This window comes from Gekko japonicus, unplaced genomic scaffold (assembly GCF_001447785.1).
Source record: "Gekko japonicus isolate JY-2015 unplaced genomic scaffold, Gekko_japonicus_V1.1 scaffold3534, whole genome shotgun sequence".
Taxonomy (NCBI): domain Eukaryota; kingdom Metazoa; phylum Chordata; class Lepidosauria; order Squamata; family Gekkonidae; genus Gekko; species Gekko japonicus.
In genome coordinates this window covers 25,217-39,221 of record NW_015164304.1, presented here as the reverse complement: position 1 = coordinate 39,221, position 14,005 = coordinate 25,217, and the positions used below count along the sequence as shown (strand labels likewise).

General features: G+C 44.5%; 1 protein-coding gene across 1 annotated transcript in view; it reads left to right on the top strand.

The window, feature by feature from the left end:
* Positions 1 to 14,005, top strand: part of IQCB1 (IQ motif containing B1) — a 30,125-nt gene that overhangs the window by 10,849 nt on the left and 5,271 nt on the right. Inside the window, exons 5-13 of the mRNA XM_015408805.1 lie at positions 65 to 158; positions 880 to 979; positions 2,984 to 3,156; positions 3,852 to 3,961; positions 6,018 to 6,127; positions 8,723 to 8,865; positions 9,217 to 9,365; positions 11,018 to 11,146; positions 13,416 to 13,572. Of these exons, the coding sequence (XP_015264291.1) occupies positions 65 to 158; positions 880 to 979; positions 2,984 to 3,156; positions 3,852 to 3,961; positions 6,018 to 6,127; positions 8,723 to 8,865; positions 9,217 to 9,365; positions 11,018 to 11,146; positions 13,416 to 13,572 (1,165 nt within the window). The remainder of the gene's footprint in view (positions 1 to 64; positions 159 to 879; positions 980 to 2,983; positions 3,157 to 3,851; positions 3,962 to 6,017; positions 6,128 to 8,722; positions 8,866 to 9,216; positions 9,366 to 11,017; positions 11,147 to 13,415; positions 13,573 to 14,005) is intronic.

Here is a 14,005-nt window from a genome sequence, read left to right as displayed (position 1 = left end):
AGAACTGCTCCCAAAAGCATATTCTTCAATCATTGTAATTGTCGTTTTTGCTTCTTGACGGAAGGATGAAGACAGAAGGGAATTTTTGCAGTGCTTCAGAACAGTAACTGATGCCATCTGTAGGCTATGTGGGGGACACGTTCCGCTAACGAAAAATGGTAAGAGAAGAAAGCACTAAGAGGTCATATCGGCCATATAATATGTAACGGTTTTTGAGCAAATACTCCAGAACCAAACAAAGGTTAGTGAAAAGGAGGGCCAATATTAAAACCTTTCCATAAAAAAAGGTACATGTATTTATTGACAATAACAAATTTTAAAACATATATAGGGGCCCAATTACAACCAATGTATATAAAACATAACAATATCAAGGGCGTTTCGGCCAAATATGTGCCAAGATGGTTAATAATTATATTCACATAAACACAATCAGAAATATATACAAAGTATAGATTCAATAAGGACCATAAAGTAAATTGCTGTAAAAAATAAAAAATAGAAGATTAAACACACATATTTTACAACAAATTAAAGAATTTCAAATCTATATAGCCAATCTGTAAATATAGACCACAAACTTACTTCAGAAGTAAAATAACCAGGCACAGGATAAATATGCACATAAGACCTTTAAAGTGCAATCACTAGCCCAGTGATTATGAAATAAACCTAAGGAAAAAAATGAAAATCAGTATATCAAGCAATTTACAACCCAAAAATAAATAGTAATAGTAATAATAATAAACTAGTTACTTATGGTCCAAAAATTTCCTTCTTTGATTGTGTTCCCACAGTATTGCTTCTGAGCAAATACTGCCTTTGTGGTTTGCTTTTTGGTTTTTGCTATTTGAATTATGTTTCTTATATTCATTGTAGTGCTTCAGAACAAACACTTTCTGCAATTGCTAATGGCAGATGATGTTGAGACTTCCACAAGAGTGATGTCTGTGCTGCAGAATATTTTAAGGATCAACAGGTAGGCTGCAGTTAAATTATTTCTTACTGTAAACATTTTCTTAGCTTAAAACTTGAAAGGCAACTAATGTTTTTCCCCCAAGGTAACAAGCAGTTAACTCATTTCTACTGTACAGTGTGGGTACGAGCAAGGATGAGTGCTGAAGCGGAAGAGAATTAAAGGCACCGGGAAATCCATTATAGAATCACAGGTGCTTTCCTAATCATTGTTCTAAATTTGGATAAGTGACAAATAATATCACTGGTACTCCAAAAAAAAAAAAGCAGAACTTACGTTAACAGCAAATGCACTGAGGAGGATAAGGGTCTTTCTAATTAGTTTAGTGTGCATTTATTTATTGTACTTGCCAGGCCCTATCCTCTTCCTTAGGGATATGCCCTTTTTTGTGTGGATTTTATGTTTCTTTAGCACTCTAGGCATAGTACTTCTGTTATTGGCATTGTATTGTTCTAAATTTGGGATAAGTGACAAATAATATCCTGGTACTCCAAAAAAAAAGAAGCAGAACTTACGTTAACAGCAAATGCACTGAGGAGGATAAGGGTCTTTCTAATTAGTTTAGTGTGCATTTATTTATTGTACTTGCCAGGCCCTATCCTCTTCCTTAGGGATATGCCCTTTTTTGTGTGGATTTTATGTTTCTTTAGCACTCTAGGCATAGTACTTCTGTTATTGGCATTGTATTTTTTTTTTAATTTGCTTTCAATTTGTATCCCGCCTTACCGGTATGAACTGGCTCAAGGTGGCTTACACAGTTAAAATACAATAAAACCTATAAGTACACTAAAATTACAATAAGAACAGTTACATAAAGTGCTGCTATAAACAGATGGCGGGAATTTCTGTACATGGTCCGATGGGGAAAGGCCATATCCGGCGTTGTTTCATAGGGCTAAGAGATGTTCGATGTACAAAGGCTGTCAGTGGCAGCTCCTAATCAAAGGCCTGGTGGAAGAGCTCAGTTTTATAGGCCCTGTGGAACTATAAAAGGTCCCGCAGGGCCCTGATGTCCTCCGGAAGCTCATTCCACCAGTGTGGAGCCGCCACTGAGAAAGCCCTGGCCCTTGTTATGGCCAATCTGGCGTCTTTCGGGCCAGGGAGGGTCAGGCGGTGTTGGGTCCCCGACCCCAGTGCTCTCTGGGGCACATATGGGGAAAGGCAGTCCCTCACGTAAACAGGGCCCCGACCATATAGGACTTTAAAGATCAAAACCAGCACCTTGAAACGAATCTGGTATGCTATTGGCAGCAAGTGCAATGCCTTCAGCACAGGCTGGATGTGATCTCATATGGAGAGACCCATCAACAGCCTGGCTGCCGCATTTTGCACCAGCTGCAGCTTCCGGAGTTGGGACAAGGGCAGCCCCATGTAGAGAACGGGTAGATAGTATTTGGTGGAATGCTGGAATGCTGTTTTGAAAAACTCACTTTTGCACTCATTGTAAATACCTGGAAGTAGAAAGAGGTTCTAGATTTAAGTGTAATGTCTTATGGCTTGTTACGTCGGAAAGTAGCTTTCTTTAAAAGCTGTGCACCTAGAAACTATCATATTTTATACCACTAGAGAGCCCTTCATTAGTTGGTGTCATAAAAACCAGTACAACTACTGGGATATCAAGTGAGCTCAAGCAAATCTGCACGCGTTATCCCTGTATTCTTCCAGATGCTTTGTCAGCATTGCTAAGAGAAATCTCTACCTCTACTGCCATATTGACATTGCCAAAGTGAGCCATTACAGTCATATTTCAAATAAGCTAGTACTTTGAGAAAAATATGTGCCGGCTAGCACGCCATCAAATCCCTAATCTTACCTACCTTTTCCTGCTCCGTCCTGCCTGCGCCTATGAGTAGGCAACGAACACGAAATTAAGCAAACTCCGGAGGACGGCAGAAGACAGGAGGGCCTGGCGTGATGTGGCCCATGGGGTCGCGAAGAGTCGGACTCGACTGTGCGACTGAATAGCAACAAAGGCTAAAATAGCACGCATCTCTTTTCTTCCATCAGGGGTGTGTTACTTCAAGTGGCTGAAAAGACCCTAGACTGCATCCTAGATGAGCTTGTTTACAAGCTTTCGTCTACCATCAATCCTGTCATAGGAAGCGCGGCGATAAAGCTGTTGCTGTCAGTCGCAGAATCCGATCCCCGACTTGTGACAACACTGACTACCCGCTACAAAGGTCTGTCATCTGTTTCCGCTTTACCTTGGCATGTGCGGCTCCCTGTCTGCATTCATCTTTTTTGTGGGGAACCTTGTAGGTTGTGTCAGATAAGTAAGTTAACATTGCTAAAAAGTCTGGACCTGTGGAATAAAGATTTAGGGTAGGATTTAGATCCTGATAAATGGCTAAAAATTTGGGAGACAAATATGAAGATTTAGGCAACGAACACGAAATTAAGCAAACTCCGGAGGACGGCAGAAGCCAGGAGGGCCTGGCGTGATGTGGCCCATGGGGTCGCAAAGAGTTGGACTCGACTGTGCGACTGAATAGCAACAAAGGCTAAAATAGCACGCATCTCTTTTCTTCCATCAGGGGTGTGTTACTTCAAGTGGCTGAAAAGACCCTAGACTGCATCCTAGATGAGCTTGTTTACAAGCTTTCGTCTACCATCAATCCTGTCATAGGAAGCGCGGCAATAAAGCTGTTGCTGTCAGTCGCAGAATCCGATCCCCGACTTGTGACAACACTGACTACCCGCTACAAAGGTCTGTCATCTGTTTCAGCTTTTCCTTGGCATGTGCGGCTCCTTGTCTGCATTCATCTTTTTTGTGGGGAAATGCAAAGATTGTTACCTGACCTTGTAGGTTGTGTCAGATAAGTGAGTTAACATTGCTAAAAAGTAATGTTTATCTTGCTGTCGCTCACCTATTAAGGGCTAGAAACTCTTCTTAGCAAGCAGTGGACTGGCAAAGGATTTGACAGGAACCTCGATCAACTTCTGGATCTGCTGGGCTCAGAAAACTGCAGGGCGGATGAAACACAGGTATGCCAACAGTATTACCGAGAGCGTCGCATGTGGGGGAAATAGGTAAAGGGTAAAGGTTTCCCTTGCTCGAAAGCCAGTCGAATCAGACTCTAGGGTTGCGGTACTCATCTCTGTTTCCAAGCCGAAGAGCCAGCGCTGTCCGAAGACGTCTCCGTGGTCATGTGGCCGGCATGACTAGACGCCGAGGTGCATGGAACACTGTTACCTTCCCATTGAAGCGGTACCTATTTATCTACTTGCAGTTTCTTGCTTTCGAACTGCTAGGTTGGCAGGAGCTGGGACCAGAGACTGGAGCTCACTCCGTCTTGCGGCACTCGGTTCTCGAACTGCTTGGGCTAAATCTGTTCAGTGTGTTATTGTATCTTTCAGAACTTCCTACTGTCATTTTCCCACTGTATTTTACAATTCCAGTGACTCAGTTGAACAGCAAAAATGCATTTCAAAGAGAAAAATCCAGCATCCACCCAATTCTAGTAGCAACAGCTAGCCATTAAATGCTCACTCTGCACTGTACATTAGAAATGTATGCCACTATGAAAATGCAACAAATGTATTCAAGTTGTCAAAAGTATTAGGAGATAAATATGGACAAACACAACCCAATCAGAAAATAAGTATAAAGACAACAGTCGTGACGCCCGGGATCCATTTAGAAGCTTAGCAGCATATTTGTGCCTGAACATTTATTGAGATCAGCGTCCTATCTGAATGTAGTATTCCTTATGACTTATTGTCAAGCACTTCATAAATACAGAGAGCTTTTGTAGTACTCTAATACCTCCTGAGGATGGTCCAATTTTGAAACGTTTGTTATATAATCCGGAGACGACGTTGATTATGTACCTATGCACAAGGATTTTCTTATGATTTATGAATGATGTTGTAGTGCGTTAGATTATAATACATAGGAAGCTTTTTCTTTGTATGTCTTGGTGACTGCTTGATTTGTGGGTCAGACTCTCACGACTGTTGTCTTTATACTTGTCAAAAGTATTGACATTTGTTATGTTTACAATGGCCACTGTTTCATCTTTCTTTTGTGTTGCCTGTTTTCATGTTTTGGATCTCTGCCAAAAGTGCATGTAGAATGTCAGACTGATGAAGCACATGCATAGATCACTTATGTGGACGAACAGGATGACGCCGCCTTCAGTGCTAAGGTGGCATTAGCCTCAATCCTGCACCTTTCAAGGTGGCTGCTGAATCTTGTCCTATCTGTCGTCCCCCCCCCCCAGTCCTTTAATCTTTTTTCTCTCCCTACCCTAATACCTCCCTATGCCTAGGAAGGTTAGGAAGGCAGGACACAGAATGCAGAGGGAATGAGTCTCCTTTCCCTCTCTAATCAGCTGCAGATAGAAATGTACAAGGGGAATCTTTCCTTTGCACCTATCAGCTTTAAAAAGCAAGTTGTGTGCACTGTAGTGCAGAATAACAAGAGCATAGGGTTTTTTAAATACTCCAGCATTTGAGCAGCGATTATTGGTTCTGTTTGGAGCACGTACAGCTGAGATCTGTTATTGCCATAAAACAGGCAGATCAGTTTGGATTCATGCAAGAAGAGCTCTGAAAAATAAATCTCAAATTCCAAGGAATAATTCAGATGAACAGAGTAGTAAAAGGTTCCCTTGCTCGAAAGCCAGTCGAATCCGACTCTAGGATTGCGGTGCTCATCTCTGTTTCAAAGCTGAAGAGCCAGCGCTGTCCGAAGACGTTTCCATGGTCATGTGGCTGGCATGACTAAACACCAAGGTGCCCGGAACGCTGTTACCTTCCCACCGAAGTGGTGCCTATTTATCTACTTGCAATTTCTTGCTTTCGAACTGCTAGGTTGGCAGGAGCTGGAACTAGAGACGGGAGCTCACTCCGTCATGCGGCAACTCGGGTCTCGAACTGCTGAACTACCGACCTTCCACAGCCTGCAGTTCAGCGTCTTAACCACTTGAGCCACCACAGCTCCAAGGAACAGAGTAGAGGGAAGTCTTAAAGGCTGGATTGTCGCTCTGCCCCAAGGAAAAAGGAAAAAGAGTATAATCATCTGGTTTGTTGATTTCAGAGATTACATCAAGCAGTTTGCATAATCCAGGCTGCATGGAGAGGATTTCAAACCCGAAAAAGGTTAAAGCAGCTTCCAAAAGCTGTAACTACTTTGCAGAAGAATTTCAGGTAAAAAACAACAACTCTGCTTTGTTAAATTTACATGAAAACTCTTTTGTGAAGGTGCATGGGAAAGTGTTGAGGCTGAGTTACAGTGGCATTGTGAAGCAAGAATTCTCATGTAGGTTTCTTATTTACAAGGACTGTAAACAGTGGAGTGTGTTCATAGGGCCTTCCACTCGGATGGAGAGGCCCCTCCGTGGTATTCTCTAACATACTATCCTTCTGAAGCTTTGGGAAAGTGGCAAATGCTGGAGTACTCACTAAGGCTGAATTAGTTTATGCATTTTTTCCAGTCATAAATGAAAAGCTATGGAGTATCTCTGTCTGTATCAGGTACTGGGACTGTTGCCACTTTTCAGTTTTTATTCTCTACGGTGTATAAGATTATTCTCTCGTTACCAATTTACATATTCTTTCCCTTCCACCAAATCGTGTTGGCCAGCAAACCTTAAATTTTGCAAAGGAAAAATTCACTGTGAGGCTAAACAACGCTTATTCTCATGCTTTCTTGTGCCAAATCAGATTTTGGGTTGCAAAATTATCGAAGGATTTACTGGCACAGTATTTTAGCATCTCTGCCTATAATAAAAACTTTTGCAAATACGAGGATGCCTCAGCAGACACTTGTTTGGAAAATCCAGTAGAGGGCAGACTTCTCACATGTTTTCCAACCAGTGTAACCATCTTCATTCTTTAAACATTATGAGTTTTGCTGGCCCTTATTGTTCGCTCCTCACATTTGTATATCACTTTCCCCAATAAATAGGGCAGTTTACACGGGTGACATGAGCTCGCTATTTCTCCCAATAACTCTGGGGTTGGTTAGGTTAAAAGAGAACAAACAGCCCGCCAACTGAGTAACATGTTCAGTGTAGCATCTTGAATTCTGGTCTCCAAAGTCCAACACTCTGCTGTAGCTGACTAGCTCCAGTTGTGCCTAACAATGCGTATGTAGCCTGAGGCAGCTGAGGTCTGCATTCCTCTCTGCATCGTAATATACATCAAAATATGCCCTCCCATCTATGTAGGATACAGTGACTGGGGAGGCACTTCATGGTTACGCTTTTGAATGTGTATCTGTGTCTGGTGTGCATGTTCGGAGGCTGATCTACCCACGGAATCCATGCACAGAAAATATTTCTGAGTACACATCTCCCTTATCGGGTCTTGGTGGCCGCAGTCTGTGTTTTCTCCTTGATTCTCATGAATGCTGTCACGGTCTGGAGCGCCGCAGGCAGAGGGAAGTCTGAGGTCTGGAGCCAAGAAGGGTGGGGCAAGAGCCGAGAGTGAGAGCGTAAAGCGTCAGCCAAGAGCAAGGTCGTTCAGTCCTGGGTTGGAAGCCGGAGGGAGATTGGAGGCTGATCTACCCACGGAATCCATGCACAGAAAATGTTTCTGAGTACACATCTCCCTTGTTGGGTCTTGGTGGCCGCAGTCTGTGTGTTCTCCTTGATTCTCATGAATGCTGTCACGGTCTGGAGCGCCGCAGGCAGAGGGAAGTCTGAGGTCTGGAGCCAAGAAGGGTGGGGCAAGAGCCGAGAGTGAGAGCGTAAAGCGTCAGCCAAGAGCAAGGTCGTTCAGTCCTGGGTCGGAAGCCGGAGGGAGTAATCAGAAGCCGAGAATAAGAGTCCAAAAACACAAACCAGAAGCAGGGTTGACAAGCCAGGGTCACAAGCCAGCAGCAGACGGCAGGAACAGGGTCTGGAAACCGAGGGGTGGAGACTGCAATGTTCCCTCTAAGCTGTGGAGTCCTGTGAGCAAAATTTCTACTTTGTGAGCAACTGGCATTAAACTTGTGAGCAAGCGATTTGGCTGCTGGATAAACTAGTTTGCTCTGGAGCCCTCCTTCCTGAGCGAAGACAAAAATGCGTGAGCCAGAGGCTAAAAAAACTGTGAGCTAGCTCACACCAACTCAGCTTAGAGGGAACACTGGTGGAGAGCAGCAGGGCGTCGCGGAGTGATGACGAGGTTTGCGTCCACAAACGGAGCTGGTTTCGCCCGAGGCTAGGCTAAATAGCCCTTTCGCTGCTGTTTCCGATTAGGGCAGCCCCACATCTGTTAGAACCCAGGACTGACAGCTTGCCTATTTCACAATCGAGCAGCGTGTCTCCTTGCTGTTAAGTCTTGTCGGAGTCTCTCTTGCATTCGAGCGACTCTGGGAGGTGAGTCAGGAGGGCTGTCTCTGCTGCTCGTTAATTGTTTCTGAGCCAGGTGTCAGCACAGGCCATGCTGGTGAATTGCTGCTCTCTGCAGCTTCAGAGGGGCCAGCCGTGGGTTCCGCCGGAGCTGGCAACGGCCCAACCTCAGCACCCATGACAAGGGCATCCTTTGCCTTTGCCATGAAGTAGTATGAAGAAGACCCAGCAGTAGCGTCATAATATTCTTACTAAAAGTCATGGTTCAGGCTTCTGTTGAGCAATTGTCATGGATTCGCTATGATTCTATGGAAGTCAGGCCAGTATCACGGAGTAACAGACGCCTGGATTTCTGCCGTGTTGTTGAATCAGGCCATTCAACTGAAGAGTAGCCCAAACTGGAAACAGCTTGAAAAGTGGTCTGGGAAACTCGAAGCCCCTACTAACCATTAAAACTTTGCTGTAGAGCTAAACGAGAACAGGAGTTGCAGCATTTAAGGAAGCAGAAGGAAGAGGAGAGCCTCCGCCAGCAGTTGCAGCTTCAGAGACAGAGAGCTATGCGGCTGTTCCATGAACGTCAGCTTACACTACTGGAAATTGTCCACGCAGGTATGAACTCGAGCAGACATTCAGGATCCGCATGAAGAAGCATTTCCATACAGAAATACATTTTGTATTGTCTTTTGTTCACCTAAAACATCCGTATCCTTAAAAGTAGCCCCGTGGTTCACTAAATGACTTTTCGTTAAATGGCTGTCCCTCAGAGAGAGGCAATGCTTGTAAAGGTAGTAGTTGGTGTTGGATCAGAAGGAACTTTGCTGTCTTTCGTTTTAGATCAGCTATTTCATGCAGCACCTGATATCGCTTGAATATCTTACCTGGGCACTTTTAAACCCCAAGGCATTCTGCTTATATGATTTCAGGCTTCCTTAAACTGGATCTATATCATTTATTTCCTAGGTCAAGTTGATAAGCATATGCATGAAATGGAAGAAAAATCAGCTCTAACTATTCAAAGACACTGGAGAGCATTCAGGGCACGGAGAAATTTTCTCCAGCAAAAACAATCTCTTAAGCAGTACAAGATGGCTGTTGTTATTCAGAAAGCAGTAAGTATGCAGCGAGGGAGTGGCACATGACATGATGTATTGTATTGCTGTAACTACTTGCGTAAATCATTTAAAAATGCACACAGAATTCTGTGAACGGCAAGTCAGGAGGAACTGGAAGTGATACAGTGGTATGACACATGTGTAACCTATCCCTTCTTGGAAGGGCTTTAGTAGTGCATGAGCTAGACCTGGTAAAACAAAAGGCAACCCACTTAGCTGCTCTACAGGCAATAGCTAAACATTGATGGAATTAATCTTCTGGCAGGCTGTGCTGTCTGCCCTGGGCTAGGAAGTCCTGTACTGTCCACCTTAAAAAGCTCCAGCCAGGTGGTATTTTGGGCATTCTGTTTGCTATAGGGCTTTCTGTTCAGCCTGAAGTCTGCAGGGAAAATTTAAAAGATGCCGAGAAGGACAGAACGTAAAGCCCAGTTTAGTGTAGTGGTTAAGTGCGCGGACTCTAATCTGGGAGAACCGGGTTTGATTCCCCACTCCTCCACTTGCACCTGGCTGGATGACCTTGGGCAAGCCGTAGTTCTGATAAGAGCTGTCCTTGAAAAAGAGCAGTTTCTGTCAAGAGCTCTCTCAGCCCCACCTACCTCACAGGGTGTCTGTTGTGGGTAGGGGAAGGGAAAGGAGTTTGTAAGCCGCTCTGAGACTCCTTTGGGTAGTGAAGGGCGGGGTATAAATCCAGTCTCTTCTCTTCTTCTTCTTCTTTACAGTCAGTATTTGGCAACAAGCCCGTGTCACACTTTTGTGATAATTTCCTTGTAAAAACAAAGGCATTTTCATGTACAAAGCCCTGATCTGAGAGTCAGCGTTGCCGTCGTTTGAGGGACAGGTCGTAGAGAAAATTGCCATCAGAACGTTATGGTTTAAACAATGATCCAGTTGATTCTTGAATAAGCTTCTATCACATTTTCCTTTTATAAAGATCTTTAACGTTTGCCAAAGAGCCTTTTAAGAAGGTGTCCCATCGTAACAACCCAGTTTCTATGAACTGATAGGGAAACAGACGTATTTATTTATTTATTATTTCTTAAATTATATCCCGCCCTCCCCGCCGTGGCGGGCTCAGGGCGGCTAACAACACGAGTATAAATATACAATTAAAATTCCAATATAAACAACATTAAAATAAATTTAAAATATAACCCTAGGTACTCAAGCACCTAACACAATTTCACGATGGTGACTTCCTGTTATCGCCGAGTGGCTCCCTCCAGGCCCTGTCAGCTGTTGATCATCCAGCTGTCAGTGGTGCTGATGTTAAGGCCAGGTTGGTATCTATGTTGATGTCAGGGCCAGGGCCATAAAGTCGAGGCGGCACCCGACTTGAAAGCCTGGCGAAAGAGCTCTGTCTTGCAGGCCCCGCGGAACTGTAAAAGGTCCCGCAGGGCCCTGATGTCCTCCGGGAGCTCATTCCACCAGTGAGGGGCCGCCACGGAAAAGGCCCTGGCCCTCATTAAAGCCAACCTGGCCTCTTTTGGGCCCGGAAGAACAAGGCGGTTTTGGGATCCAGATCCCAGTGCTGGGGAATATGTGTGGAGAGGCGGTCCCTTAGGTAAGTAAGTAAGTTATTGCCAAGTGGCTCCCGGTAAGTAGGTAAGTAGGTCCACGGCCATATATATGTAATACTTTTGTTTCAACAGGTGCTTAAATTCTTGGAAAAGCAAAGGAAGAGGAAGGCCTGTTCTCTTTGGAAACCACCGAAGGCCCTCTCAGATGAGCAAAGGCTGGCATTGCAGGAAAAAGTGAAAGACTACATCAAACTGCACCCGGTATGTCATCATAACTCCTGTCCAGGGCATTCTTTATTCTCATTGGTGTGTGCGTGTGTGTGTGTGGTCACTGAAGCCTGTATGTTTCCAAAGATTCTGGGAGATAACTGTCAGTCTGCGTAGTGTACCTCCCAGACCTCTATTAGGCTTTGTATTTGTCCCAGGTGAAATCAGCCAACACTTTCTTACAGCTCCATGTTGCAGAGGAAAAATTGGTTCATCTGCCTCTCAGGAGACTTTGCCCTCCTTTATCCGTTCTTCTTGAACTTCAGAGGACGTTCTTCTTGAACTTCAGAGGAGTGAGTTTCAGGAACATCTTTGCCAACCGAGTGAAATCTGGGATGAGCATCTGTTCCCCCCTTTTGTTACAGGAGTTTAAGCCCGTATATGGCCAGAGGTGCAGGTCTTTTGGTGCAAGGAAGGGAAAAGCTCCAAAGGGCTCCTACCCCTTGTTTGGTGTAGTGGTTAAGTGTGCGGACTCTTATCTGGGAGAACTGGGTTTGATTCTCCACTCCTCCACTTGCACCTGCTGATGTGACCTTGGGTCAGTCACAAGCTCTGGCACAGCTGTTCCTGAAAGAGCAGTTTGTGTCAGAGTTCTCTCAGCCCCACCCACCTCACAGGGTGTCTGTTGTGGGGAGGGGAAGGGAAAGGAGTTTGTAAGCCGCTCTGAGACTCGAAGGGCGGGGTATAAATCCAATCTCTTCTTCTTCTTCTCTTCTTTGTTTCACAGCCTGTGGCCCTAATTGAGCCAGGCCAGTGTATTTAGGACCAGCCCGGGCTGTTGGAGTTGTGTTGTATTTTTGTTTGTTTAAATTGTATTTTGTGTTCCTTTGCAAGCTTCTTTGAGTCCCTGGTGGAGAGAAAAGTGGTTAAGTAAATGTAATGGGGAAAGTTGAAATTCACTGCTATAGGTGAGCAGATCTTGCTCTTAGCTCTAATATGGGAGTAATCCTGCTTGAGGAGCAACTGTTTGATAACTGTGCCCACCACAGTGGACACAAAGGAGAATCTATTAATTCCTATCCTAATTGTAACCAATTTCTAGTCCTATTCAAGATAATGAATTATTGTAGGTTTCAGTCAGCTGATCCGTTTCTGGTCTAGTTTAACAATGTTTGAGTCCAGTGCCACCTTTAAGACCAACAAAGTTTTATTCAAGGTATGAGCTTTTATGTGCACACACACTTCCTCAAATACAATGAAGTGGAAGTGACCAGTCCATACATATAGCTTGAGGGTGAGCAGCAAATTAGCATACAACATAATGAAGATGCTTTAACAGATGCAAGGACAAACAGGAATAACAAGCCAAGTGTATTTGGTTACCATTTGTTTGGATTTAATTCGGGGGGGGGGCACGATGAAGCAAATCCATCAAAATTAGAGATTGATGTGTAAATGCAGTAAGTATGCAGCAAGGGAGTGGCGCATTTTTAATTTTGTAATGTTGAGAGTAATTAACTTCTCTTCCAAGGTAAACTAAAAGCAAAAAGAAAGAAACCATTTACTGTTGAATGCTTTTGTACTAATTTTTGTATTATTGACTGTTTTTAGAGTGTCCGTGTGGATATGTGTACATCCTTTAGGATACTAATGCAAAATGATTTCAAGAAAACCTTTAAGAACTGCTCCAGACATTTGGTGTTTTTGTGTATGTTGCTGGATGCAGTGATGTTGCAAGCACTGGCCAAGAGATGTCTGTGAGAACTGTATGCCTGGCTATTATTGCAGTGCCAGTTGTGATGTTGGAGCCTACTTTTAGCTTTTTCTGGAAACTGCTTTAACTAGTTTGATGAGAACCAAGGCAGGGGACCACTGACAGGTACTGCAAACAACGATAGCTTTACAATATTGCCTCCAGTTTTTGAAAAGTTACAATCTCTACACAACTTTTATGAGCGTTGTACACTTTTTACACATTACTGGTGTGTAATATTGTGTAAACACCTACCGTTGATATAAACTCAGAATAAACCATGAATATACTGACCCTGCTGTATTTGGTCTGTGATAGATAAGATATCAGGGTTGCTTGGGGCTTCTTTTTTCTTTTTTTTAACCGTTAATGTAATGGAACAAATTTGCTCCTTCCCGAATTGTAATTATGGAACTAAATTTATTCAGTGATGGATTGATCGCTTCAGGGGAAGGAATGGTTATTAGATCTGCGAGTGTCCAAGGAATGCAAATGTTCTGTGGTAGACATTCCGCAAAGGTTTGAAGCCGGTAACCACTAACAATGATGGGCACTGTCATTTTTCTCCAGGCTTCAGAGATGTCAGAAGAAATGAGCAAGGAGCTTCATCAGCAAGCCCAGGCGAAGCTGGCCCAGTACTTGATGAAGAGAAGCCTGGATCGGAAGGCTCAGCAGCACAGAGAGGCTCTGCTAGCCCAGGTCCGCACATACGTAGATCAGCTGACGAGTAGGTATCCCTCTCTTCCTTTAGTTCTGCTCAGATATTGTCCTGTCGTCTTAGTTTTACTGTGGGAAATTTTGACGGGTAAATGTTGGGACTCGGGCACCAGCAATCCTCCAAGCCATGACATTTCTGTGGCGGCCGTGACTATTAGGGCTGCCAAATGCAGCCGGGGGGCGGGGAATCCCCCGTTTCGGGAATCGGGGCCCGGGGGAAACCCCACCCCCGCGTGCGTGTCACCCGGAAGTGACGTCGCACGCTGGGGGCGGGGCCACGCGATTTGAGGGGAAAACAAAGAGTTTTCCCCTCAAATGGCAGCCATTTGAGGGGAAAACTCTTTGTTTTCCCCTCAAATCGCGTGGCCCCGCCCCCAGCGTGCGACGTCACTTCCGGGTGACGCGCACGCGGGGGTGGGGTTTCCCCCGGGCCCCGATTCCCG